The sequence below is a fragment of the Rhinopithecus roxellana genome, chromosome 1 (assembly GCF_007565055.1).
Source record: "Rhinopithecus roxellana isolate Shanxi Qingling chromosome 1, ASM756505v1, whole genome shotgun sequence".
Classification (NCBI taxonomy): domain Eukaryota; kingdom Metazoa; phylum Chordata; class Mammalia; order Primates; family Cercopithecidae; genus Rhinopithecus; species Rhinopithecus roxellana.
In genome coordinates, this window is record NC_044549.1 from 118,283,028 (window position 1) to 118,310,798 (window position 27,771).

Consider the following 27,771-nt stretch of genomic DNA (forward strand, 5'->3'; position numbering starts at 1 on the left):
ATATCTACACTCTCTCCATAGGTGATCTTATCTAGCCTCATATATGCTGATTACTTCCAAAATTATATCCCCAAGTTGTCCTCAGAAGTTCTCCCTGCACTTCAGCTGCCTTCCTGACCTCTCCACTTGAGTGTCTATTAGACATCTCAGATGTAATATGAGCAGGCTGAGCCTCTGATCTCTCTCTCTCCGAAAGAACTCTGTTCTTTCCACAATCTTCCTCAACTCAATGAGTAGCAACTCCATCTTTCCAACTACTCACACCAAAATTTTTGATGTCATTCTTAGTATCTCTTTCTTCCACCTTCCACATACACACTGTGAGAAAATCCTGTTGTTTCTACAATCAAAATAATTACAGAATTTAACCACTTCTTATTCCTACTGCCACCATCCATGACCAAGCTGTCATAATCTTTTAGCTATTCTAATAGCCTGCTAATTCCCATCAGTTTATTTCCAGAACTCTGATCCCATCAGGTTTGTCCCCACCTCAGAAGCCAGAATTATTCTGGTAACATTTCAGTCAGACCCTGTTGCTCTTTTGCTCAAACCCCTTGACGGCTTCCGTTTTCACTCAGAATAAAAGCCAAATTCTCACTATGACCGTCAGGCCCATGTAAACTGCCTTAAGCCCCATTAATTCTCAGATCTAATCTCCTCATAACTTTATCAGTTCCTCATGTGTAAGATAAGACAAATAGTAATACTGCAGTTCTTCATGTTATTCATGAATAAATTGACACTTAGGGGAGTTAAGCAGCTTACACTTGGTCACACAGTGGTAGCACCATGATCTGAACCTCGGTGGTGATGACAGAGACTACAGACACAACCACCACACAGTCCTGCCTCCAAAATTTAGCAGTAAAATGATGGCAAACTTATGCATCCATCTAGTTCAAAATGACTCCACAGATGAGAGCCAAACTTCTGCTGCTCATACCTGGGTAGATCCGACTGGACAACACATTTGGCATATTTGTGTTTGGTAGAACAGTGGATCCAAATTGGGAAGGAACGCAAAACTGTCTTGGGTCAGTTGGAGCTACAGTGGAAGGCAATACATCTCTGAGAACAAAAAGATATAAAATAAAATAGGTAAAATGAGGTCGGAGTACACAATTTCCATGGCTGAGACAATGAGATTTTGCTATTGCCTTATGGGATTCTATCATCTCTTCCGAAAATGAAACACAAAAGTCCTGGAGTCTTTATGAGTTTATGGAGAAATATGGTGGAAAGATCAGGAAGTACTCTACTCATGCAGGATTGACCCAGCTGACAACAAAATGAGAAAGCAGGAAAGGAAAGTTTTAGGGATGTCTGGAAAAAAAGATTTAAGTAAGTCAACACTGCTTTCTGATTTTTCATGACCAATGATCTACTCTGACCCCAAATTCTTTTCTCATTTAATGGACATACTTTTGGTTGGGTTTGCCATCTGGGATCAATGTTTGAGTACCTGGGTGGACAACTTATTTTTCTAAACTTCAGTGGTCTCTAGAAGTTCCACTTTATTGTTCACACTCCATAAACAAGAATAAATGATGAGTTCTGCTTTCTCTCCTGAATGTCAAAATATTCTTAAAAAAAAGGGGGGGGGGGGAAGTTAGGTTATTTCCAGAGTGTGCAACCCAAATACTTATAATTTACTTTTTATTGAAAAGAAATAATTGTTTCTTCACAGGAAATCCAGGGTACCCAGTTATTATGGACTTGTTTCCCCTCCCCTCCAAAAATTAGCATGTTGAAGCCTTAACCACTAATGTGACTGCACTTGGAATAGGGCCTTCAAGGAGGTAATTTTGATTAAATGATACTATAAAGGTGGGGCCCTAATCCGATAGTACTAGTGTCCTTTTAAGAACAAGAGATACCAGGGATCCCTTTCTGCAAATGCACACTAGGAAGTGCTATGTGAGGATACAGTGAGCAGGTGTCTGCCTGTAAGCCAGAAAGAGAGACCTCACCAGACACCAACCCTGCAGCACCTTGATCTTGGACTCTCAGTTCCAGAACCAAGAAATAAATTTCGGTTGTTTAGACCATCCAGTCTGTAGTATTTTATTATTTTTATTTATGTATGTATTTATGTATTTATGTATTTACTTATTTGGAGACGGAGTTTTACTTTTGTTGCCCAGGCTGGAGTGCAATGGCATGGTATCAGCTCACCACAACCTCCACCTCCTGGGTTCAAGCGATTCTCCTGCCTCAGCCTCCTGAGTAGCTGGAATTACAGGCCTGCGTAACCATGTCTGGCTAATTTTTTGTATTTTTACTAGAGATGGGGTTTCTCCACGTTGGTCAGGCTGGTCTCGAACTCCTGATATCTAATTTGCCCACCTCAACCTCCCAAAGTGCTGTGATTACAGGCATGAGCCACTGTGCCCGGCTGTCTGCAGTATTTTATTATGGCAGCCCTAGAAGACTAATACTCCAGTGTTTGCACAATGACTGTCACATAGTGAGTGCTCATTAGTTATTTGCTGAGTGAGTAGGTCAAGCGGGCCTCAGAGGAGAAATGACAGCAGACGTCCTGAAGGTGAGGCCAGCAGGTCAAGACCTGACTTGAATTACTGCACCACAGTTCACTCAAATAACATCAGGCAATAAAACAACACTGGACTTAACATCATTCCAAAACTTAATGATTGTCCAGGTTGTTCTTTGATCAAACTATGATATTGAAGAGAAATACCTGTCCACAGTTGGAGGCCCAAATGGTGAGGGAATCAGTGGGATCGTCTGCTGCCCTGTTGGTGTCAATAAAGGGTTCACAGCCATCACCAAGTTTGTCATCAATATCTCTCGCCACTGGTGGAGTTCTAAAAAGAACCAGACAGACACTTCAACAAATAACTCTACTTTTTGTGAACTATTTGAATTCTTCTTGAGCACAATAAAAGCCTTTTGTATTTTCACAACACTTGGGAAGACTAGCTACACCAAGCTTTTAGTTACACAAAAACCCCACATATAATTGTAGAACTCAGTGTTTTATCAGTATGCCCTTGGAATTTGTTGCAGGGTTCACAGGTAATACCATACCAAACTGCAAGCGATAATAAAATTAAACTAGCCTTGCAAGATTCCAGAAATACCAATGTCCTTTCTTTTTTTTTTGAGATGGAGTTTCAATTTTTGCCCAGGCTGGAGTGCAATGGTGCAATCTTGTCTCACTGCAACCTCTGCCTCTGGGGTTCAAGCGATTCTCCTTCCTCAGCCTCTGGAGCAGCTGGGATTACAGGCGTGTGCCACCATGTCCAGATAATTTTGTATTTTTAGTAGAGATGGGGTTTCACTATGTTGGTCAGGCTGGTCTTGAACTCCTGACTGTAGGTGATCCACCCACCTCAGCCTCCCAAAGTGCTGGGATTACAGGTGTGAGCCACCGTGCCTGGCCCCAACTTCCTTTCTTACTTTGATTCTTACTTTTCCAGAGGTACAAACTTACTTTGATTCTTACATTTCCAGAGGTACAAATGCATAAATTCTCCCAATGTTCAATCTTTGGAAAAATACTCCTATTTAGTTGATAAGATTTAACACTAGAAAAGGAGGGAGGAGAATATTTTTAATGTCTAAAAATATATCTAATTAGAATGGATACAGAGTGCATGGGACTGTATTTAATTAGAACGCGTGACCAAATTATAGCCAAATTTACATAAATACAAATATTTATATGCTTTACCTTCAGAAACTAGTGATTAGAAAAAAGGACTACTTTTAAAGGGATGACATTTTTCCTGACATTTCTTGTTCTTTAATATCCTTTGAATGATTTTAAATATAAAAACAAGTACTAGTTAAACAGGTCATTTAAGCTTCTCCTTCATTCTCAACTCCCACTTTTTAAAAAATCTGAGAGCTCTGAGACAGACAGTAGAACAATGATTACCTGGGAAAGGTAGTGGGGTGGGAGGAGGAAGGGAGGATGGTTAATGGTACAAAAATATAGTTAGATAGAACGAATAAGATCTAGCATTTGATAGCACAACAGGATGACTAGAGTAAACAATAATGTATTGTACATTCAAAAATACTATAGGGCCGGGTGCGGTGGCTCATGCCTGTAATCCCAGCATTTTGGGAGGCTGAGGTGGGTGGATCATTTGAGGTCAGGAGTTCAAGATCAGCCTGGCCAACATGGTGAGACCCTGTCTCTACTAAAAATACAAAAATTAGCTGGGCATGGTGGCAGGCACCTGTAATCCCAGCTACTCGGGAGGCGGAGGCAGGAGAATTGCTTGAATCTGGGAAATGGAGGTTGCAGTGAGCTGAGATCATATCACTGCACTCCAGCCTGAGTGACAGAGCAAGACTCCATCTCAAAAATAAATAAACAAAGAAAAATAAAATAAAAATAACTAATTATAATTGGATTGTTTGTAACACAAAGAAATGATAAATACTTGAGGTGATGGATACACCATTTACCTTGATGTGGTTATTATGTACTGTATTCCCATATTAAAATATCTCACGTGTCCCCATAAATATATACACCTATGAACCTATGAAAATTAAAAATGAAAAATAAATAAAGGTTTGTTGTTGTTGTTGTTGTTTGGGACGGAGTCTTGCTTGCCTCCCAAAGTGCTGGGATGACAGGAGTGAGCCACCGTGACCGGCCAATAATTGGGTTTTCTTATCGTTTTTTAAAAATCTGAGATACCTGCAACTATGTTTGAAGAAAAAGATATTAGGAAGAAAATGTTCTGCTTTTCAAAGCAGTGACCTTTCTTTCCTTGTGTGTATATTTAATTGTGTGTTTGATTTAATTTTTAAAATAGAGGTTAATTCATTCACACGGTTCAAATACTAAAAATATAATGGTATTTAAATATACAATCACTTTATGAGCTTCTTATTCAGACCTAACCCCACTGATCAAATTGGAAATCCAAGTCCAGGGACCACCTGACATCGGCTTTTGCCATTCATACATACATATTAAAGTTCTTTATCTCCATTTATTTTCACTGTATTTCTATGAGGTCAGTATACTTTTCTCTCTGATAGTGGTCTCAGATAGTTTAGTTACCATGGCACAATCAGGATTAGAATAAAAAATCTCTGCTAGGTGCCTGTAAGCCATGGAGGATGCCAGCAGAGAACACAGGCTGGGTCAGAGGTGGGCCGGGCTCACAACTCTGGCGAGGACCCTGGCCCGCGACTTGAACTCTTAGGTACTCCCCATGGGATTCGGTGCACAGCCACCTTCTTCCCTCTAGACCATTTACAACAGAACAACGGGGGACATCTCTTGGTGTTGCATTTTGAAAAATTGTTGAATTTTGATTTGTGTCATGAATTGATGGTCTCTAGCAGAAGTTTGAGTGAGATAGAATTTTTGATGTTACAGGCTGTATTTTGTGTTTTGTTTTGTTTTTTGAGACAAAGTCTTGCTCTTTTGCCCAGGCTGGAGTGCAATCGCATGATCCTGTCTCACTGCAACCTCTGCCTCCCGGGTTCAAGCAATTCTCCTGCCTTAGCCTCCCCAGTAGCTGAGATTACAGGTGCGTACCACCACACTCAGCTAAATTTTTGTATTTTTAGTAGAAACGGGGTTTCACCATGTTGGCCAGGCTGGTCTCAAACTCCTGACCTCAAGTGATCCACCCACCTCAGCCTCCCATAGTGCTGGGATTAGAGGTGTGAGCCACCACACCTGGCCTATAGGCTCTATTTTGTACAGCAGTTATCTAGAACTTACTTGTCTAGCATAAAAGAAACTTTACCCATTGGACAACAATTCTTCATTTCCATCACCCCCTAGCCTCTGGCAACCACTATAATATTTTCTGCTTCTATGAGTTGTACTATTTTAGACACCTCAGAGAAGAAGAATCATGCAGTATTGTCCTGCTGTGACTGGCTTTTTCACTTAGCATAATGTCCTTCAGGTTCATCCATTGTGCATGTCAAAATTTGTTAAGGGGGTAAATTTCATGTTGAGTGTTCTTACCACAAAATCAAACAAACAAAAACAAAGGGACACAAGAAAACTTTAGGAAGTGTTGGCTGTGTCTGTTACCTTGATTAAATGATGGCTTCATGGATTATGCATATGACAAAACTCATCAAATTGTACACATTAAATATGTGCAGTTCTTTTATATCAAATTTTCCTCAATAAGGCTATTTAAAAAAATATAGGGCTCAGGCTGGGTGCAGTGGCTTACGCCTGTAATCCTAGCACTTTGGGAGGCCGAGGTGGGTGGATCATCTGAGATCAGGAGTTCGAGACCAGCCTGGCCAACATGGTAAAACCCCGTCTGTACTAAAAATACGAAAATTAGCCAGGGGTGGCGCCTGCAGTCCCAGCTATTTGGGAGGCTGAGGCAGGGGAATTACTTGAACTCAGGAGGCAGAGGTTGCGGTGAGCCAAGATCGCATCACTGCACCCCAGCCTAGGCGACAGAGGGAGACTGTGTCTCAAAAAAAAAAAAAAAATTACATAAATATATGGCTCAGCTTGTATCCTATGTGATGTCTGAGACAAGTTAGGAAGAAGGAGAAGGAAAAAGGAAGAAAGAGAGGAGCAAGAATTGCTTAGAGGTTCACTACCTCTCTTCCTCATACATGTTACCTTTGGGAAAAGCCGTGGAGATGAATCACCGAAAGGAGATGAGATTGTCTTACTTTGGAATCCCCAAAGGAGGCCCTAGGACAATAACTTAAGTACAGTAGTTCATTTGGGAGGTAATCCCAGGAAGCCCGTGTGAGGGAGCAGAAAAGCAAGACCAGGAAGGGAAAAGTCAATAAAGGGTGAGTGAATTAATGTGTGGGTTTTCACTGTGGGCAACTGGTGCTCAACCCTGCTGGGAGCCCTCTAAGAAACCTACAGTACACATCTCAGAATTGTCCCCATGAAGGACAAAGAGTTGGCCCATCAACTTCTGTTGGCCACTGGTTGAGGGCACAGTTCTCCTTTGCATATGGGTTATGCTTGAGCTAGACACAACAAGCTCCTGTGGTGCAGGACAAAACCTTCAGACTGAGAAACAGGGAGATGCAGGTGCTTCAGATGGGAAATGACTTCCATGGTTGCAGGTGAACTCAGAAGGAGGCCAAGAAGATGTAAGGTAGGGCAGCAACAGTGACTAGTGCTATTGAGGCAATGTGGCAGCCTTCTAATGTCATTCCACTAGTTAATTGGCACAAATGCCTTTCTTCTGAAATACCAGGTTTGCCAGGCTTGGACATATCTATATGAGGCCCTGTAGGGTCCATTGTCTGCAACAAAACAGCAGGATTTTTTTTTTTTTTTTTTTTTTTGCCATTAGTCACAAGTTATGTGAAATAAGTGGGAGAACTCAGTGTTATTTGGCCAATGGGAAAGGACCAGTGTTATCTAATGTACCATCAAAGCTATCCTTGCTACCATATCTGTTCTTGATTCTATGGTTCTTGGGTCTGGCTTGCTTTCTTTTTACAATGCCACAGGGGTGGTTCATTGTTTTTTAATCACTCCACCAAATTTCAATCTAAAACACAAGCTATTCCGAGTGCCTGCAGAAATGTCCACATGTCATGGAAGTCCCTGGGCAAGACGATGAGTCATTGGCATCAGCAGATCCTGTGTGTTACAGTTTTGGCCTCCACTTGGCTTCCTTAGTTTCTTTTAATCCTTGTACTTACGAACTAGTACTTATTTACTTATCACTCTCATATCGATGGATGCCCGAATTTTCCTTAAAGAAAAGGATGGCCTAGTTTCTTTTGCATCTGTTATCATGCACATACTTCAAATTACATAGCTTTAACTTTCATTTTTCAGAGAAGTTTTAGGTTCACAGCAAAATAGAGTGGACAGTACAGAGTGTTTTCATATCCTCCTCCAACATACACATGCACAGTTTCCCCACTATCAACATCCTACATTAGAGTGTACATTTGTTACAATCAGTTAAGCTACACTGATGCATCATTGCCATCCAAAATTCTTAGTTTACGTGTGGATTCACTCTTGGTGTTGGACATTCTATGGTTCTGACAAATGTAGAATGGCATTTATCCACCATTATAGTATCATACAGAATAGTTGCACTGCCCAAAATATAATTTTGTAGCAAATAAAATCAGAATACTTTTAAGGCAATGTTCTAAGGTTGATCTGATCTTTCACTTCATCAGTCAGGTAGATACTTGAAACTCCAAATTTGTGTTGCCTTAAAACCATTGTTTTGAGGGTACTGAGTCATATGATCAAGCATGAGTCTTTAAATGTGAACTTTCATATTTTCAGGGCATCCCTTTCTATTTTAGACACACATGGAAAAATTGTAAACTAAGGTCACTTTGCAGTAGCAGATGAAATGCTCCAGTAAAAGTGCAGACTGTAATATAAATTTTCAGTGCAGAGCGTGTCTGGTAATCCCAAAGTGAGGGAGTGCAGTGGTGCTTAGGTCTGCATTCAGGCTGGATTTCTCTGACCCAGAGCTCTAATCCTGGATGCCCAGCACATTAGGAGGATGAGGATTCCTTAATCTCTGTCTTCAGACTCTTACCCTCAACAAACCCCTCCAGGCAGCACATAGACGATTTACCTAGTGCTAATTCTGTCTCAACTGATTAGGGCAGTAGTAGTAAGACATGAACTTCATGAACTAAAGCCCTTGCCAAATCAGCATATATTCACAGAATGATTTCCCAGTGCCCAGGAGCCAGGTGCCAATTTTATTATATTTGCCTGTTATTGGCTATACTGTGATCACTCATTAAAATCAGTGCAATTTGAGTTTAGAAAATCCTGGATTTGAGCAATTGTATGTAGAATATTTATGGTATATATGATGCATGCTTTCTGGTTACATACACTAAAATGAAATAACTTTTCAGTAACTGCTATATCTGGTAAGTTTTTGTGTGCGAAATATAGATCAGTAGAATTAAATGTTTCCACAGTTCTGGGATAAATAAATGTAAGACAAACACATGTAAATTCTCAAATTAAAATGAGAGCAATTTTTACAATTCAGACCTGGCTTCTTCTGAGTTTTCTTGGCCTTCTCTTAGGGAGTACCCCAACAACTCCAAAGTAATTCCTCCTACTTATGTTTTGCAGAGGTCTTTGTAGCCCATCTCCTCCAACTCTGCTCTGAGCACAACCCAAATAGGCCTTCTCCTGGGTCTCTCCATATCTTGCTCCCCTACCCATCTCTGCCAAGGACAGAGGAGAACTTTAGAAAGACAGTTCATACTGAAGCATTTGGCAGTGCCACTAAAATGTATTTCACTTTTCCTAAAGGCATAAGCTTTAGTACTTTTCTAACTGCATTTCACCACAGCACATACCCTGGAAAGCATTGAAGACAGTGGGTTATGTGCTGGCTGCTCTCACTTCTTATTTCTTTTTACTCTGGAAGCTCATTTTCATTAGATCCATCCATGCCTTCTTGAAATGTCAGCTTCTAGGCACAATTACAAATATCGTAACGAAAAAGGTAAACCTTTGTCATCATTAAATAAGTCGAAATTATGTAATTTCTACTGGACTCAACATAATTTATGTGCAACTACAGTTTGTATAAATTACGTTCACTGTCTTCAAAAGATTGTGAAGCAAAGTCCATTATATAGAAATCTGTAGAGACTACAGTGAAATTCTAGCCATACTCATATAACAGAACTGAATAGTAGGTATTTTAGGTAGTCTTAAAGAATGAATTAAGGAATATCAATATAGATTTTGTTTCATGATTATCATTGATTGTTCCTCAATGTTTTTCTGAAATTTTCTACTCTGACATTTCATGGTTCATACATCACGACAATTTTTGGAATATAGATATCTGCAGCAATGGGGGCCATTGAAATAATAATGTATAGTAAATATACAGCAGTAACACAGAGGTAGGTACTTAAATCTATTTGAAGATAATAAAACAACAGTAAATTTACATACAACTTTGAACTGACTTTATCTTAAATACACTTCATTTTACTTTCACTTAAAAAACTCCAAAAACTACGACCAGGCAGTGTTTATTTGGCAAGAGTGGTATATCATCTGTACTCGTTAGTATCTTCAGTTAAGTAGGAATTTATTAGCTCACATATTGTTAGTAATAGAGCTAATAAAGTGTACACATAAACCTAAGCATTTCTTTTAAGATAAAGATGTCCTTTTATTTTATATGTGTACATTTTACTCAGAGTAACTAGCCTCAATTAGACTAATCAATGCGTGGAGTTATATACTTACATCCTCTACGAAGACTTCTTGTCTTTGATATTACAGATGGAAGAACCATACAAAGACTTTCCGGCCTCCAACTTCAGAAGCTCCTCTGGCTGCAGGTTGAAAAGTACATCTGACAACTCTTTCAAAAACAGTCTTAATTCAGTTTAACCTTGCTTTAAATACAAATTCAACTAAGTTGATTAGTCCTATTTCATGACAGAAACTTTGCCCTCTGATATCCTCTACAGATAGGCTAAAAGATGTTAAGCCTAAGGAAAGTGCCCTGCAAGGTACATAAACCTGTCTCAGGGCTTAGCCTTTAGTGTAATCCTTCCTTAGCCTTTAAGATGCTTTGTGGGCATTCACTTAATACCACCGTTCAACTTGACACAAAAGAAAAATACTATGCCAAGAAGTAATAAGATTTTCTTTGATGGAACAATATAGCCTATTCCATATTTCCAACAGGTTTCAAGTGGAAACATTTCTTTTGCAAGTAGGAAAAAAACCTAAGTTATTTTCCACAGAGCTGAAATATTTGATGAAAGATGGCAGTCTATTTTAAAAGAAGCTTCTATAATGGAAAACTGTACTTTAATTCTCACAGGCAGTGAGAAAACCCTTCACTGTCCGTGTGAGAGCTGTGATCTATATGAGAGGGAAAACACAGAATTTTGAAAATGTGACCTGTTATATTTGCTAGAGAAACATTTTTGGCTTGAAAAAGAACATCCATATTTTTTGATTCCTAGTAATTTACTAGTGGGAAGTACAAAATAAGAATTGAATATAAGAAATTTAAGTTGTGTTACAAGTAATGCTTTAGGCTTCCAGTTTGAAGGTAACCTGCTTTGTTGACACACATTTTTATCATTGGCTGTTGAACTCATTAAAATAGCACATAGAACTGATTGTATTTATTCCAGGGTTATTGTTCATAAAGCTGTGGTCAACAGCAGGGACTTAGATGACCAACAGACTCAATAAGCCTCAGCACCACCACTCATTAGCTGTATGGCCTGGCCAAGTTACTGAACTTCTCTGAGCCTTAGTTTTCTCATCTCAGAAGAGCCCTTCTTGGGAAAGGGAAGGCAACAAGGTAGACAAAATGTTTGAATAGTTCTCACTAAACCTCAGCCATTATGTTAGGTAACCGTATTGCACGGAGTCCTCTGTTGAGGATCCACGGGAGAAATTTTTCTCAGCCGGTAGTACTAGGGACAATTGTTTTGTCGTTGTTGTTGTTGTTGTTTTTCTGAAAAATAAGGCCAAAATAAAACCTCAGGAATCATGTAACTAGTGTGTTGCATTCTTTGTGTTGGCTAGTAGGAAGCTCAGGACCTGCCTTTAGGCATGCATTTTATTATATTTTTATTTATTTATTTATTTTTGAGACAAGTTCTTGCTCTGTCACCCAGGCTAGAGTGCAGTGGCACAATCATGGCCCACTGTAGCCTCTACTACCCCAGACTCAAGCAATCCTCCCACCTCAGCCTCCAAGTAGCTGGGACCACTGGTGCACAACCGCACGCCTGGTTAATATTTTTTCTGTATTTTTTTGTAGAGACAGGCTTTCACCATGTTGCCTAGGCTGGTCTTGAACTCCTGGACTCTAGCAATCCACCCACCTTGGCCTCCCAACATGCTGGGATTATAGGCATGAGCCACTATGCCCAGCCTAGACATGCATTTTAAAACCATAAATTATCTATGGCTTCATCTTATTTTTCTTAACATTATTTTCCCTTTTCCCTAATTTTTGTTAAACTGTTTTTCTTGTGTTGTATAAGCATTTTGAAGTCTCTCATAAATTTCTTGGCATTTATATTATTAATGCATATAGTTTTCGTTTGTGTGTTTGTTTGTTTTCTGAGACAGAGTCTTGCTCTGTCGCCCAGGCTGGAGTGCAGTGGCGCAATCTCAGCTCACTGCAAGCTCCACCTCCCGGGTTCATGCCATTCTCCTGCCTCAGCCTCCCAAGTAGCTGGGACTACAGGAGCATGCCACCACGCCCGGCTAATTTTTTTTTTTTTTTTTTGGTATTTTTAGTAGAGATGGGGTTTCACCATGTTAGCCAGGATGGTCTCGATTTCCTGACCTCGTGATCTGCCCACCTCAGCCTCCCAAAGTGCTGGGATTACAGGCGTGAGCCACCGCACCCGGCCCTAATGCATATAGTTTTTTTTGTTTGTTTGTTTGTTCGTTTGTTTTTGAGACGGAGTCTCGCTCTGTCGCCCAGGCTGGAGTGCAGTGGCCGGATCTCAGCTCACTGCAAGCTCTGCCTCCCGGGTTCACGCCATTCTCCTGCCTCAGCCTCCTGAGTGGCTGGGACGGCAGGCGCCCGCCACCTCACCCGGCTAGTTTTTTGTATTTTTAAGTGGAGACGGGGTTTCTACTAAACCAGGATGGTCTCAATCTCCTGACCTCGTGATCCGCCCGTCTCGGCCTCCCAAAGTGCTGGGATTACAGGCTTGAGCCACCGCGCCCGGCCCGCATATAGTTTTTTAAAAATCACTCTGGTAGTCTCAAATTAGAAGAGCTTGTATCTGAAAGACTTCTTATACATTGCTTGACAGAAACTTATAAATGTATTGTTTTCATACAAGCAACATCATAAAGAGTAATTAGGTTCGTGCTCGCCCATAAACATCAATCTAACAGTGTAACAGCAGTACCCATTCCAATATAGAGCCACCATTTATATTCTGTTTCTCTGGAAAATGTGATCAGGGTATCAGTGGGGTTCATTAACGACGTTTTCTCCTAACTCAGCCCTGGACAAGTTCCCAAGACCCTCACTTGAGGTTGTTACTCCCCTTACTCCCCACACCAGCTCCTGCTATGAGGGTGGGGCTGAGACTGTGTTAAGGAAGGAACTCTGGCAGGTGGAATGAGGGGAGTAAGAGGCTTCCAGAGTCTGAGGCTCTGACTGAAAGTGGGAGAGAAAAGGTAGGAACTTCCTTGGATTCAGTTAGTGCATACCAGTCTGGCTATGCCGATTGTTAAAATACTGACATTTTCCCACTCTGGTAGGAAAATAGCCACTGCCCTGAGCCCCTAACTGCTCACCCACCCCTGTTGCTGCTGGACACCCTCTCCCCTCAGTGCAACATCCAAACGGGTAGTTCCTAACGCAGCGGGCGCAGGCACCTCCTGCTTGGGCACCTCAGCCAGCCTCCAGTTAAACTGGTCAGTTTTGGAGGTGACTGCCCGCTGAATGAGAGAGATCACAGTGCAGAGGAGTGGCAGGCCCACAGGTCTCTGGCTATTTTGGAAATAGTTGGAAGAAGCTCCACCGGAAGAGAGGAACAGGTGACGATAAGCCACCAGCAATGGCCTTGGGGATTATTTGTTAGTCATTCTGGAATGTTGGAATTTGCGCCCTACACTTAGTACAAAGAAAAGCCTTTTTACTTTCCTGCAATTGATCTAGTATCCCTCCAAAATCCTACTCTCTGGGTAAGAGGTGAAGACTACATTTAGTCAAATCTGGTCAATTCAAACTTATCCAACAATATAAAGAGACAATGTTTTGCAGGTAACATAGTCTCTTCCAAGATGAAATTATCTCTTTTGGATTTTTAATTTATCTCCCTTTTTTCCCCAAGATGACACGTGACATGACACATGTCCTGGTGATGGGAAAGTGGAGGATGGGGTATTGGAGAGTGTTAAGGGCCCACATACTGCCCTTTGAGTCTCCTGATGCTGCCTCAGGCTGGGGGCTCTGGCTTCAGATGTAGACATCATCATGGTCTGCTTGCCAGGAGGTCCTCCCAGCTGACTAAGCATCATGTTGTCCCCTGCTGTGACAGGGACACAGTACAGCTCTGGGGTCTGGTCCTGATGCCTATTCATCCCCTGACTTGCATGGTCCTCGCTGTAGCCTTGGGCACAGGTTATTTTTGCCCCGGCCTTGGTAACCCACCCTAGCAAGCTTCCCAGAAACAGCTTCTCCAGAATGACTAACAAATAATCCCCAAGGGCATGCAGGCACTTCTACGTCCCTTCCACACCACACAGAGTCACCCAAGAAAGGTAACTCAGCCTGTCTCTGCCTGGCCTTGGCAACCCTAGGTTGTGCCAGGGCACATTGCTGAGAGGTTTTCTTCCAGGAAGCCACACAAAACGTGGGGGCAAGAGCCCTTCTGCACTTAGCTTTTCCCTCTACTCATCTAACACGGCTCCCCTCTTCTGGACTCCAGAGTACCCTTGAATGTTCCTGGATTCAAAGAATAGCCCACCTTTCTCCTGACTTGCTGAAACTACTTTATATACAGCTGTGGTCCTGTTTCTAGTCCTGGCTCTCGGTATGTTAACCAGTGGAGATGATCTGAAATTGTTACCCTCTCTCCACAAGGTTTAGTTTTGAAGACAAATGTCTCAACTAAGTAGGTGAAAAAAAAGCAATGTGACTCTCAAAGCCAGGCCACCTCAGTCTCTTTGATGACAGGAATTCTCACCTTCTCCCTCCCTGGGGAATGACCTCATGGTTCCATCTCTGAGTCATCTGAAGCAGCAGATGCCTTTGTATCTTCACATCTTTAAATTATCTCATCTTTTGGAAAAATGTAAAGTTAGCTTGCAAATTTTATTATGACTTCCATCAGTAACTTCTGTAAATAGAGTAAGGATATATTGAAAAATGAAGATTGATTTAGAACTATTTTATATGATCATTTGTTTTGATATGGGCGCACTTCTGACCCACAATGTACTTGAAATGATTTTCTCCTACACTGTGGAGTGCTCGTTTTCTAGGAGATAAACATGTAAATATACAAATGGAATGTAATCGGATTCATTGCAAAGTAACTTTTTTCATGTAAACAAACGACTTCCAAAGAAAGAATAGGAAACATTTCCTCTTCATCTGTACTTCTCTTTCTTTGCCCAGATGTAGATGGTGCTTATTTCACCATCTAAGGAAACTGTGAAAAATTGAAATCTCTATCTCAATGAGATTGTGGTTCACTTTTTAAAAATATAGTAGCATTAAATAAATTATTCTGATATTGTTGTATGTGTTTTGTAATGCTTCTAACAATTAACAGAAGGCTGTATTTGATATAAGTCTTATGTGAATGAAAGTCTGCTTAAGGAAATAATTGACATAGAAATAACAAACAGTTTATAATCAATTGCATATAATCATCTCAATGAAGTATACTGCTGTTATAAAGGCAATTCTATTGAATCAGCTCCATCTCACATAGATTATACAAATGAACAACAATTTGGAAATGGTAAGGTAAGAAAGACAGTCAACAGAGAGGTTTTCATTATCATTTTCCTTAATTGCCTTAATTTAAAATGGTCTCACTTTCATTAATATTCCCTTTTTAAAAAAAATTGCTAAAATTTAAAAAGCCACAGGCCCTGAGTAACAAAAATAATAGTTAAATTTTCTGCATGGTAAAGTGGTTTTAAAAATCATTTAATTTTAAATAATGCTGTCTAACGACCATAAAGTGCTGAGCACCATGAGCTCTGTATGCTGAAGACATAGTTCTTGCTTCTCGTTTATAATCTATGCCTTCTTTTTTTTTGTCAAAGGACCCTTGTTTCTGCTATGTGATTCCCTTGTTCTTCCTTCTTCACTACTGAGATAGCACAAAAACTAAGCATGCAAAATAACTGATAAGGTATGGAAAAAGGAAGTTGGCTGAGAAACAGGAAGAAATGACATTTCATTCTCAAATGGGCAAATTTTAATTTAGAAGGATCATCTAAACAATTCCACTTGTAAACTGGCTGTTGTTGGGATTATTTCTTTTAGCATCAAGAATGCAAGATAAAAACTTCTCTGGGGAATCTGAATCTAGGCTTCTGGAATTAAACTTCCGGAATTGAATGCATTTTTATTATGTGGATATTAATTGTCACGGAATTTGTTTCCAAAAATGATTTGCAATTCTCCAAATAAAAACATTCCCCACAAAGCATGATTATGGAAAATGGGAACTGCAATTACCATGCTCTTGTGGCTCAATAAAATATTGAGCTCTTTTGCTGAGCGTCACTATGATTCATGGGTAACGTATTTTCACCGTCATAAGAACACTTGCAGAATTAGGCTAGAATTACCCCATTGACTGCTATTAACCAAAGCTCCAGGATCCACTGCCAAAAATAAATCCTTGTAATAATAGACCTCAACAGTTGTACAAAGCAGGCTTTCAAACACCAGTTTCTGGAAACTAAATATTAGTTGCTGTAACAAAGGGCCTATCATGCTTAGATATCCAGCCCAGACTAGTTATATAGACAGATTTCCTCTTAATAATATGATAATGTTTACAGAAGTAGCATAATGACACTACTGATAACATTTTTTTCTCTGTTTAAACTTTTTTTTTGGTAAAGAGACTCTAGTTTTATAAATATTATCCTATTCACACCCCAAATACCCAGATATTTTACAAAGCAGTAATAGCATTTGAACAAATCCTGAAGAGATACAATAATTGCATTTCATACACTCTGGATTACTGACAAAATCAGAAGTGAACTCTGGGATCTCTCTGACTCTTGATGTGAGCAGTTCTCTTTTTCAAAGCAATCTCAGATGTCATTGTTTTATAACTAAATAATGAATCACTTTTATGAGTGTCATATGGCATGAATATCTTTTCTTTTCTTTTCTTTTCTTTTTTTTTTTGAGACAGTGTCTCGCTCTGTCTCCCAGGCTGAAGTGCAGCTGTGTGATCTCAGCTCACTACAACCTCCACCTTCCAGAGATACAAGCGATTCTCCTGCTTAGCTTCCCAAGTAGCTGGGATTACAGGCATGCGCCACCACACCCAGCTAATTTTTGTATTTTTAGTAGAGGCAGGGTTTCTCCATATTGGCCAGGCTGGTCTCCAACTCCTGACCTTGGGTGATCTGCACATCTTGGCCTCCCAAACTGCTGGGATTACAGGTGTGAACCACCGTGCCTAGCCGTCCTTTTTTAAAGTTGTGATAAGTATATATAACATAAAATTTACCATCTTAATCATTTTTGAGTGTGCAGTTCAGTAGTAAACACATTCACATTTTACGCAGCAGATATCCAGAACTCTTTTTATCTTGCAAAACTGAAACTCTATGCTCATTGAACAACAACTCCCTTTTCCCTCTCCCCACCAGGCCCTGGCAACTGCCATTTTACTTTCTATAAGCTCTACAAATTTGACCACCGTAGGTACCCCCATATAAGTGAATCATACAATATCTGTCCTTTGGTGCCTGGCTTGTTTCAGTTAGCATAATGTCATCAAGGTTCATTCATGCAGTACCATGTGTCAGAATTCCTTTCCTTTTTGAGGCCAAATAAAATTCTATTGTGTGTATATACCACATTTTATCCATTCATTAATCCATGGGTGGACATTTGTGTTGCTTCTAAGTCTTGACTACTGTGAATGCTGCTGCTATGAACGTGAGACATGAGTGTGTAGATATCTCTTTGAGATCCTGCTTTTAATTCTTTAGGGTATATACTCAGGAGCAGAATTTCTGGATCATTTTTTAAAGTTTTAATTTTTAAAAATTCCATTTTTTCACTTTTGAGGAACTGCCATACTGTTTTCCACAGGAGTGGCATCATTTTATTTTATTTTATTTTCTTATTTTTTGCAGGGATGTTGCTAACATTTATTTCTCTGGATTATCTTTTTTTTTTTTATGCGTTTCTGTCACATATATTTTATAGATACATAAAAGGTAGCAATTATACATAGTAAGTAATAAGTAAATGTCTGTTGAACCAGGATTGGGGGAAATACCCCAAAAGCCCTCCTTTTGGTCCTTTGTCAATTTTCCAGGTTTTTTTTTTTTTATACTTTAAGTTCTAGGATACATGTGCACAATGTGCAGGTTTGTTACATATGTATACTTGAGGAGTGGCATCATTTTATATTCCTGCCAGCAATGCACAAGTGTTCCAATTTCTCCACATCCTCACCAACACTTGTTATTTTCTGTTGTTGTTGTTTTTAATGATAGCTATTGCGTTGTGTATAAGGGGGTATCTTGTGGTTCTGATTTACACTTCCCTAATGGTTAGTGATGTGGGGCATCTTTTCACGTGCTCATTAGCCACTTGTATCTCTTCTTCGGAGAAACAGCTTTCAAATCCTTTGCCCATTTTAAGATCAGCTTGCATTGTTGACAAAACCTGAGTCCTGTCCTCTTGCTCTCCTCCCGGACAGCATGAGCTTCACCACTCATTCCAACTTCTCCACCAAATATGGGTCCCTGGGCTCTGCCCAGCCACTCAGCTACGGCGCCCAACCGATCAGAGCAGCGGCCAGTGTCTGTGCAGGCGCAGAGGGCTCTGGTTCCCGGATCTCCGTGTCCTGCTCCACCAGCTTCCGGGACGGCTTGGGGTCCGGTTGCCTGGCCACAGGGATGGGTGGGGGGTGTGGCAGGAATGAGGGGGGCATCCAGAATGAGAAGAAGACCATGCAAAGCCTGAACCACTGCCTGGCCTTCCACGTGGACAGGGTGAGGAGCGTGGAGACTAAGAATTGGAAGCTGGAGAACAAAATCTGGGAGCACCCAGAGAATAACGGACCCCAGGTCAGAGGCTGGGGACATTACTTCAAGACCATTGAGGACCTGAGGGTTCAGATCTTTGCAAATACTGTGGACAATTCTCGCATCGTTCTGCAGATTGACAATGCTCATCTTCCTGCTGATGACCTTAGAGTCAGGTATTAGACAGAGCTGGCCATGTGCCAGTCTGTGGAAAGCAACATCCATGGGCTCTGCAAGGTCATAGATGACACCAATGTCACTTGGCTGCAGCTGGAGACAGAGATTGAGGCTTTCAAGGAGGAGTTGCTCTTCATGAAGAAGGACATGAAGAGAAAGTAAAAAGCCTACAAGCCCAGATTGCCAGCTCTGGGTTGACTGTGGAGGTAGATGCCCCCAAATCTCAGGACCTCAGCAAGATCATGGCAGACAACCAGGCCCAATACGATGAGCTGTCTCAAAAGAACCGAGAGGAACTAGACAAGTACTGGTCCCAGCAGATTGAGAAGAGCACCACAGTGGTCACTGCACAGTCCTCCAAGATCAGAGCTGCTGAGATGATGTTCACGGGGCTGAGATGTACAGTCCAGTCCTTGGAGATCGACCCGGACTCGATGAGAAATCTGAAGGTCAGCTTGAAGAACAGCCTGAGGGAGTTGGAGGCCCGCTACACTATGCAGCTCTACAGGGTCCTGCTACACCTGGAGGTGGTCCTGCTGCATCCCAGGCAGAGGGGCAGCATCAGGCCCAGGAGTATGAGATCGCCACCTACCATGGCCTGTTGGATGACGGGGAGGACTTCGATCTTGGTGATGCCCTGGACAACAGCAACTTCATGCAAACCATCCAAAAGATAGTGGACAGCAAAGTGGTGTCTGAGATCAATGACATGAAAGTTCTGAGACATTAAGCCAGCAGAAGCAAGGTACCTTTTGGGAGCAGGAGGCCAATAAAAAGTTCAGAGGTCAAAAATAAAAAATAAAATCAAGTTGCTTGCCTTTTTGTTGTTGTTGAATTGCAGAAGTTCTTTGTTTATTCTGGATATTAACCATTTATCAGATAAATGATTTGCAAATATTTTTTCCCATTCTATAGGCAGGATTGAAGCCTGGGTGAGAGAATGAGACCTTGGATATAAAAAAAAAAAACAAAAACTGGACATGGTGGCACATGCCTGTGGTCTCAGCTACTCAGGAGGCTGAGGTGGAAGACTGCCTAGGCCTGGGAAGTCAAGGCTGCAGTGAGTCATGATGACACCACTGCATTCCATCCTGGGCAACAGAACAAGACCCTGTCTCACCAAAAAAGAAAAAAAAAAAAAGTTTAGTCTTCCCCAAGACCAGAAAGAGTCCAAGTTTATCTTCAAGAAACTGAAAGCTACTTGAAAGCATCAATCATTGAGCCTTTTTCTAAGCTGGTTGTTTATACCTTTGAGGGATGATTTAGGATCAACAGCACTAAAGTTGGCAAAATAGAATTTGCGTTAGCTGCAAAATATCCTGCATCAGTCATCAGTGCTAAATTTATTGCTCTGTCCATGTATAAAATGGTTCAATGCCTGAGGAGCTCCTTTAAGATCAAGGAGATATGTGTTGTCATCTTTAACCATGAAAACATTTCCAGTGCCCTTCATTCTTTTGAGTAGATCCAGATTTCTATGTGGTATCATTTTCTTTTGGTTGAAGGAATTTCTTTAATATTTCATGTAATGCCTGTCTGCTTGTGGGGAATTCTTTCAGTTTTTGTCTGTTTGAAAAAAATACCAATTTTTCCTTTATATTTTCACTTGGTGTAGAAGTCTACATTGACAGGATTTTTCCCCAGTACTTTAAAGGTATTGTTTGGCTGGGCTTATGCCTGTTATGCTAGCATTTTGGAAGGCTGAGGCAGGAGGATCACTTTGATTTCAAGAGCTCAAGACCAGCCTAGGCAACATAGCAAAACCCTGTATCTTAAAAAAAAATAAAATAAAATTTAAAATTAGCTGAACGTGGTGGTGTGTGCCTGTTGTCTTAGCTACTTGGGAGGCTGAGCTGGGAGGATCACTTGAGTCCAAAATGTCGAGGCTTCAGTGAACCATGATTGCATCATTGCACTCCAGCCTGGCCAATGGAGTGAGACCCTGTCTCAAAAATTAAAAAATAAAAAACAAAATAAACGTACAATTCCACTGTTGCTTGCTTCATTGTTTCTAGCAAGATGTCTGCTATCATTCTTATCTTTGGCTCACTGTATATAATGTGTCTTTTTATTCCTCTAGCTGCTTTTAAGGTTTTAAAAATTTATCACTGGCGTTAGGCAATTTGATTACAATATGCACTGTTTAGGTTTTTTGTGTGTGCTTCTCGTGTCTGGGGCTCACTGAACTTCTTGGTTCTGTGGGTTTATGGTTCTCCTCGATTTAAAAAAAAATATTTGGCCATTCCTGTATCAAGTAATTTTTATTCCTCCTTTTTCCTTTAGGGACTTCAATTACACATATTTAGCTCAGTTGAAGTTATCTCACAGCTAGCTAATGTCGTCTTCTTTGTAAAAAAACTTTTGGCTGGACACAGTGGCTCATGCCTATAATCCCAGCACTCTGGGAGGCTGAGGGGGGTGGATCACCTGAGGTTGGGAGTTTGAGACCAGCCTGACCAACATGGAGAGGAAACCCCGTCTCTACTAAAAATACAAAATTAGCTGAGTGTGGTGGCACATGCCTGTAATCCCAGCTACTCCGGAGGCTGAGGCAGGAGGCAGAGGTTGCAGTGAGCCAAGATCGCGCCACCACACTCCAGCTTGGGCAACAAGAGTGAAACTCTGTCTTGGGAAAAACAAAAAACAAAAAACAAAAAACTTTTTTTCTCTCATATATATTTTTACATACTTTCCTTAAAAAAGCGTTTCTATCTTAAATGTGGTACCAAATGTGCAAAACAGAACATCACCCTTACTTGCTCTGGTGATATGAAGAAAGCATTCAAACTACAGCACAGGCGTCTCTATATAAGGTGGAGCTGGGAAGGGTAATGGTTAAAAGCATGGGCTCTGGAGCCAGGCTAGATGGCTCACATCCTGGTTCTTTTCCTTACTAGCTCTGCAATCTTAGCCTCTTTCTGCTTAGGTACTCATCTCTAATATGAAGATGGTATTAGTACCTGCCTCTTAAAATTATGGCAAGGATCTCAGTTTATACATATAAAGAACTTTGAATTGTGACTGATGCATGGTAGACACTCAGTAATCATCAGCTATTGTCACTGCATTTTACAACTACCTTAGCAGGAAGCCCAGATTAACTGAACTAGACTCTCCAGAGAAGGGGTCTGGGATCTGTATTTTTAACAAGTATTCTAGCTAATTCTTATATTCATGCAACTTTAGAAATGCTGACCCAAATAATACTGCTAAAGATCAAATCAAACAAATTAAGGAGCTCTTCCTCTCTGTAGAAGTCTTTTCTCACCTGCACTGCAAGAAAAGAAAAATCAGCCGAGTTTTCACTGTATGCAGTAGTTGTGCCACAGCCTTTGAGACATACAGGAAATCACTGTTGCAAATACTTTCCTTTCTTTGAAAGCAACAAAATAAGTAACAAATTATCAACAAACACTAAGTTCAATAGGTAAGATAGAAAATCATGTGTTCACAAAGAACTTTCCTTAATCATCACCCTCTGAAAACAGCTGTTCTATGAATCCCAAATAATAAAAGGAAGGATAGAGGGCATTACTTCTAGGATCCTCTCCCCACCCTTCCCCACAGCCCTCAGCAGCCTCCCAGTAAGTCTGGAGATATATATACAGTTGACATTCCTTGTCACCAACACTTAATCAGTAATCAAATTGTTACGACACACCAAACATTTCACATGCACCATCTTATATTATCTTTATAATAATCCTCTGAGGTAGCCACTATCATTTGCTTCATTCTAGAAACGGAAACTGAAGTTCAAGAGGTCAAGATCCTAGTAGAGGCACAGCCAGAATTTGAACCCAGGCCTATTTGTCTTGAAATTTAGGTGTGTAACCACTATTCTATTCTGCCACTTCCAATGGTATGGTCCTCAGTCAACCACACTCATTTTACCCCACAAGGTAAGCAGTTTGCTTGGGTTTCTAAGACAGTGCATAGCTTGGCCTTTATTAAAACTTCTCAAATAATAAGTTTCAACTAATTGGTATTCCAGTCTCTTCTAAATCTGGTCTGAATACCTCATCCCAACGTTTCCACTCCTCGTTACTGTGAACTTTGTTGCCCTATTCTGCACACAGACCTTGCACATTCTTGACTCTGGGCCCTGCTTCCTCTCAGTTTCTCTGGAAAGCTTTCCCTCTTTCTCACCCAAGTTCCACCCTTCCTTCATGCCTTAGCTCCAATTCTACTCACTATGAAAGCTTCTCTGAGTATCTCAATAATTTCTCCTATCACTTTATTATACTTACAGCTTCAATCTACAAGATGCACCCCTTAATGAAATATTATTTTGTACTGATCTTTTATTGTTGTCACATGTTATTCTTAATTTCCCAATTAGAATGTATTGGAAATGTGGCAATGTAGAATGTAAGGAAAAGGTTCGTGTCTTATACCACTGGAATATCCTCCCCATAAAAATACATACATCCAAAAGTACTTATTGGTGTAGGTCTGTGCTGGGCATTAGGGATAAGCCTGTAAAAGTCTTTGCAAAGGAACAAGACACAAGGTTATTTTTGCCTCCTTCAATGATATGGCACATAATAGGTACTAAAAATAATTAATTAGATTAAGTTTGGGGATATAGTATATAAAAAGAACCACAGAATTTCAGAACTAGAAGAGATCTCAGACCAGGGATTTTCACTAGGGATGAGGTGCCTCCTCGCGTATTTTAGAAACCTAGGGAGGGTTGGGAGACAGAGGCGGGCGGATCACGAGGTCGGGAGATGGAAACCATCCTGGCTAACACGGTGAAACCCCATCTCTACTAAAAACACAAAAAATTAGCTGGGCTTGGTGGCGGGCGCCTGTAGTCCCAGCTACTCGGGAGGCTGAGGCAGGAGAACGGCGTGAACCCGGGAGGCGGAGCTTGCAGTGAGCCAAGATCGCGCCATTGCACTCCAACCTGGGCGACAGAGCAAGACTCCATCTCAAAAAAAAAAAAAAAAAGAAAAGAAAAAAGAAAGAAAGAAAGAAAGAAAGAAAGAGAGAGAGACAGAGAGACTTGCGGAGGGTTTCTGGTTGGTTGGCTGTTTGGGGAATGTTATGGGATTTGATGTTTGATGGGTGGTCCTGGGATAAAGTATGCCTTGTAGTGTGTGGACTGCCCTGCTCAACGAAGAATTGTATTGCCTCACACAAAATTTTAAGACGATTTTCTGGGAATTCATGGAGATAAATTAGAATTAGCAGAGCTTAGAACAGAACTCCACTTTACATGAAACACAGAGCTTTCTCTTGTGTGATTTTATATACATTGAATTTTCCAGTTATTCAATTCTGATATAAGTTCAGGGGAAATTGTTTTTTTCTGTTCCAAACTTTATTAAGAGTTACTCGTTGCAAAAACATCACATCAGGAAGAGCAATGCCATTTATGCTATTTGAGTCACCACATAAACACACCACATCATTCTATGCTCCTAGACATTCTATGACTGGCTCTCTCTATCTAAAACCTCACAATATACTACTGTGAACAATATAATAACTTAATTCTGATTTCAAAATGTTAAATATTTTGAAAGTCAAAAATAATCCATTGGCCAGGCATTGTGGCTCATGCCTCTTATCTCAGCACTTTGGGAGGCTGAAGCTGAAGCAGTCCTTGAGCCCAGAAATTAGAGACAATCCTGGGCAACATGGTGAGATCCCAGTCTCTACAAAAAATTTAAAAATTAGCCAGGTGTAGTGGTGCACACCTTAGTCCTAGCTACTCAGGAGGCTGAGGCAGGGCAATCACCTGAACCCAGCAGGTGGAGGCTGCAGTGAGCCATGTGTATGCCACTGCATTCTAGCCTGGGTGACAGAGCAGGACTGTCTCAAAAAAATTGAAGAAAAATAACACACACACATATATATACGTTCCATTGAATATAAATTAAAATATATTGTTATATTAAATATAATTTAAATATATTGAAATGTAATAAAATAGTAAAGTAATATACATAAATTAAATCAAACATTATAAATATAAGCAGGCACAAGTGGCTGACTTTTCTGTCTTTCTGTGTAGTTGTGCTGGAATATTTGCATATTAAAATGCACGACTTTTTAAAGATTACTTTCATTGATTTTCTCCTTCATATTACAGTTAGGGCATTATATTGATTTTTTTTTTTTTTTCCACTCTGTCGCCCAGGCTGGAGTGCAGTGGCATGATCTTGGCTCACTGCAGCCTCTCCCTCCTGGGTTCAAGCGGTTCTCCTGCCTCAGCCTCCTAAGTACCTGGGATTACCAGCATGTGCCATCACGCCTAGCTAATTTTTGTATTTTTAGTAGAGATGGGTTTTCACCAGGTTGGCCAGGCTGGTCTCGAACTCCTGACCTCCAGTGATCCGCCCACCTCACCTTCCCAAAGTGCTAGAATTACAGGCTTGAGCCACCGCACCCGGCCTATATTGATCTTTTAAAGACTTTTTTAAAAAGTAGTTTTAGATCCAAAGCAACATTGAAAGAAGGGTAAGAGATTTCCTTCCCATATGCCCCCAGATCCCCTACATACAAAGCCTCTCTCATTATCAACACCGCCCCCTCACCACACACACTAGTATGTTTGTCACAACTGATGAACCTAAATTGTCACATTGTAATCACCCAAAGTCCATAGTTTGCGTTAGGTGTACAGTCTGTGGATTTAGACAAATGTATAATGACATGCATCCATCATTATAGTATCATATAGGGCATTTTTGCTGCCCTAACTGTACTCTGATTTTTTGGAGGTGTTCAGGCAAGTTATATTTTCTATGAATTGTTCTTCAGGATGTTAAGGAGATGCTGCCAAACGTTTGTTATTTAGAATAGGGCACTGGGGCCCAATTGGGTAAGAACCACTGCAGGAGGATCAAGCCTGACCTGAAGTCATCAGCGTATCCTTATCTCTGCTACATCCCTTGTTTCACTGCAGTGTTTTTTTGTTTTTGTTTTTTTCTTACCTTGCTGCCCTCCTTGAGAGTGTTCATGCCCCTGGGCAGAGTCTGTGATCTCTTGAATCTCCAAGTGCCACCTGTAGTACCAGGTATGCTGAAGTGAAATGGCACCGTGAGTGGTGATGGATGCTGAAATGGTGACTACAAAGTGCAATAAAAATATTGGGCAAAGAAAGAGAGAGCTTGCCTTACCTGCAGCTTACAATGTAATTTTAGATACTCATAAGGATGTTATCTGGAAAGGATAATAATGACAAAAGAAATAATGACAAAAGAAATAATGCCTTTGGGCCTTTGGCGTGGGTTCAGTCCTAGGAAGTAGAGTTCAGGCTAAACTTTCATGCTTCCTGTCCTTTCCACGCATGTCAGAATTATATTCAGAAAGGAGGTTTTAAAACTCATCTCCTGAAGGGAGATTCTAATACTTTGTGGGTTTCGGTCAAGGTTTAGGACACAATGAGAGACGAAATGCTTGAAAATGTATCTGGGAAGTGTTGAGGGAAACACAGCCTGGCATTTACATTCAGCAAGCACACCACCAGTCCCATCCCCACCCCAGCACAGACACACACAGGAGTCACCATTTTGCACAAAAACTGTGTTTTCATTTCTTTGTAGTGTCCCCTCCTTAGGTCTCTGATCAAAAACGCAGCAGAGATTCACAAAAGTAATAATTACATGTCCTCAACTTTTAGCAGAACAAAATCTCCCTTTATGTGACAGAAACAAACCCTGATCAAAGTTATATGCTTCATGCTACACACTATGGCTAGAAACTCAGGCTCTCTTGACTGGAGAAAGAAACACACTTCAGAGAGAAAGACAAATTCCAGCTGGTCCAACACGCTTGAGAGAAAAAAATAAGAAGTGTGATTTCCTTCAGTTCACCCACATAGGGAGAGCCCTGGGGAGACAGGCAACCAGGCTCCAGCCAATGAGCCAAAACCAGTCTGTGAAGACGGTAAGTCAGACTGGGCATGGTGGCTCATGTCTGTAATCCCAGCACTTTGGGAGGCCAAGGCAGGCAGATCACCTGAGGTCGGGAGTTCCAGATTAGCCTGTACAACATGATGAAACCTGTCTCTACTAAAAATACAAAAATTAGCCAGGCGTGGTGGCACGTGCCTGTAGTCCCAGCTACTCAGGAGGCTGAGACAGAAGAATCACTTGAACCCAGGAGGCAGAGGTTGCAGTGACCCAAGATCGCACCACTGCACTCTAGCCTGGGTGACAGAGTGAGACTCCATCTCAAAAAAGAAAAAGAAAAAGAAAAAGAAGATAAGTCAATAAAAAATATAGTATGTCAATTGATTTTTGGGGTGAATTATGAATTCTTATAGGTATAACAGAAAAAGAAGTAACTTTTCTCTTCTGATCCTAGGATTAATTTTATTTATTTATTTATTTATTTTGAGACAGAGTCTCACTCTGTAACCCATGCTGGAGTGCAGTGGTGCGGTCTCCGCTCACTGCAACTTCCACCTCCCGGGTTCAAGCCATTCTCCTACCTCAGCCTCCTGAGTAGCTAGGATTACAAGTGCCCGCCACCACACTCGACTACATTTTGTATTTTCTTTTTAGTAGAGATGGGGTTTCACCATGTTGGCCAGGCTGGTCTCAAACTCCTAACCTCAGGCAATCCGCCCATCCTGGCCTCCCAAAGTGCTGAGATTACAGGTATGAGCCAACGTACCTGGCCAATTCAGTAACTCTTATCACTAGTTCTTCCTACTTTCTATTCTCCTGCTGTTGCCTTTCTAAAGATGTGCTAAGAAAAACAAAAGTGAGGTCTTATCTTTTCCGTATATAAATGCAAAAAAATGGTATTTCTGACTCTACGCCTGCTTCAGAAACCATGGTAACAGTCTTTTTGCCAGGAAGCTGCAGCTGGAGTTTCACCCTTTCTAGACACTGAGGAAAAGGCTGCCCACA

General features: G+C 40.9%; 1 protein-coding gene across 2 annotated transcripts in view; it reads right to left on the reverse strand.

The window, feature by feature from the left end:
* SAMD7 (sterile alpha motif domain containing 7) overlaps positions 1 to 27,771 on the reverse strand; it is a 59,105-nt gene that overhangs the window by 17,115 nt on the left and 14,219 nt on the right. Inside the window, exons 1-7 of one of the 2 annotated variants that reach the window (XM_030929590.1) lie at positions 25,846 to 26,839; positions 22,167 to 22,271; positions 14,662 to 14,756; positions 10,220 to 10,308; positions 9,310 to 9,425; positions 2,705 to 2,831; positions 947 to 1,071 (exon numbers count right to left, since the gene is read on the reverse strand). In XM_030929590.1, the coding sequence (XP_030785450.1) occupies positions 947 to 1,071; positions 2,705 to 2,805 (226 nt within the window). In that variant the 5' untranslated portion in view covers positions 2,806 to 2,831; positions 9,310 to 9,425; positions 10,220 to 10,308; ... (1 more) ...; positions 22,167 to 22,271; positions 25,846 to 26,839. Of the gene's footprint in view, positions 1 to 946; positions 1,072 to 2,704; positions 2,832 to 9,309; positions 9,426 to 10,219; positions 10,309 to 14,661; positions 14,757 to 22,166; positions 22,272 to 25,845; positions 26,840 to 27,771 lie in introns of those variants that run through there. The other variant, XM_030929593.1, reaches the window with a different exon arrangement.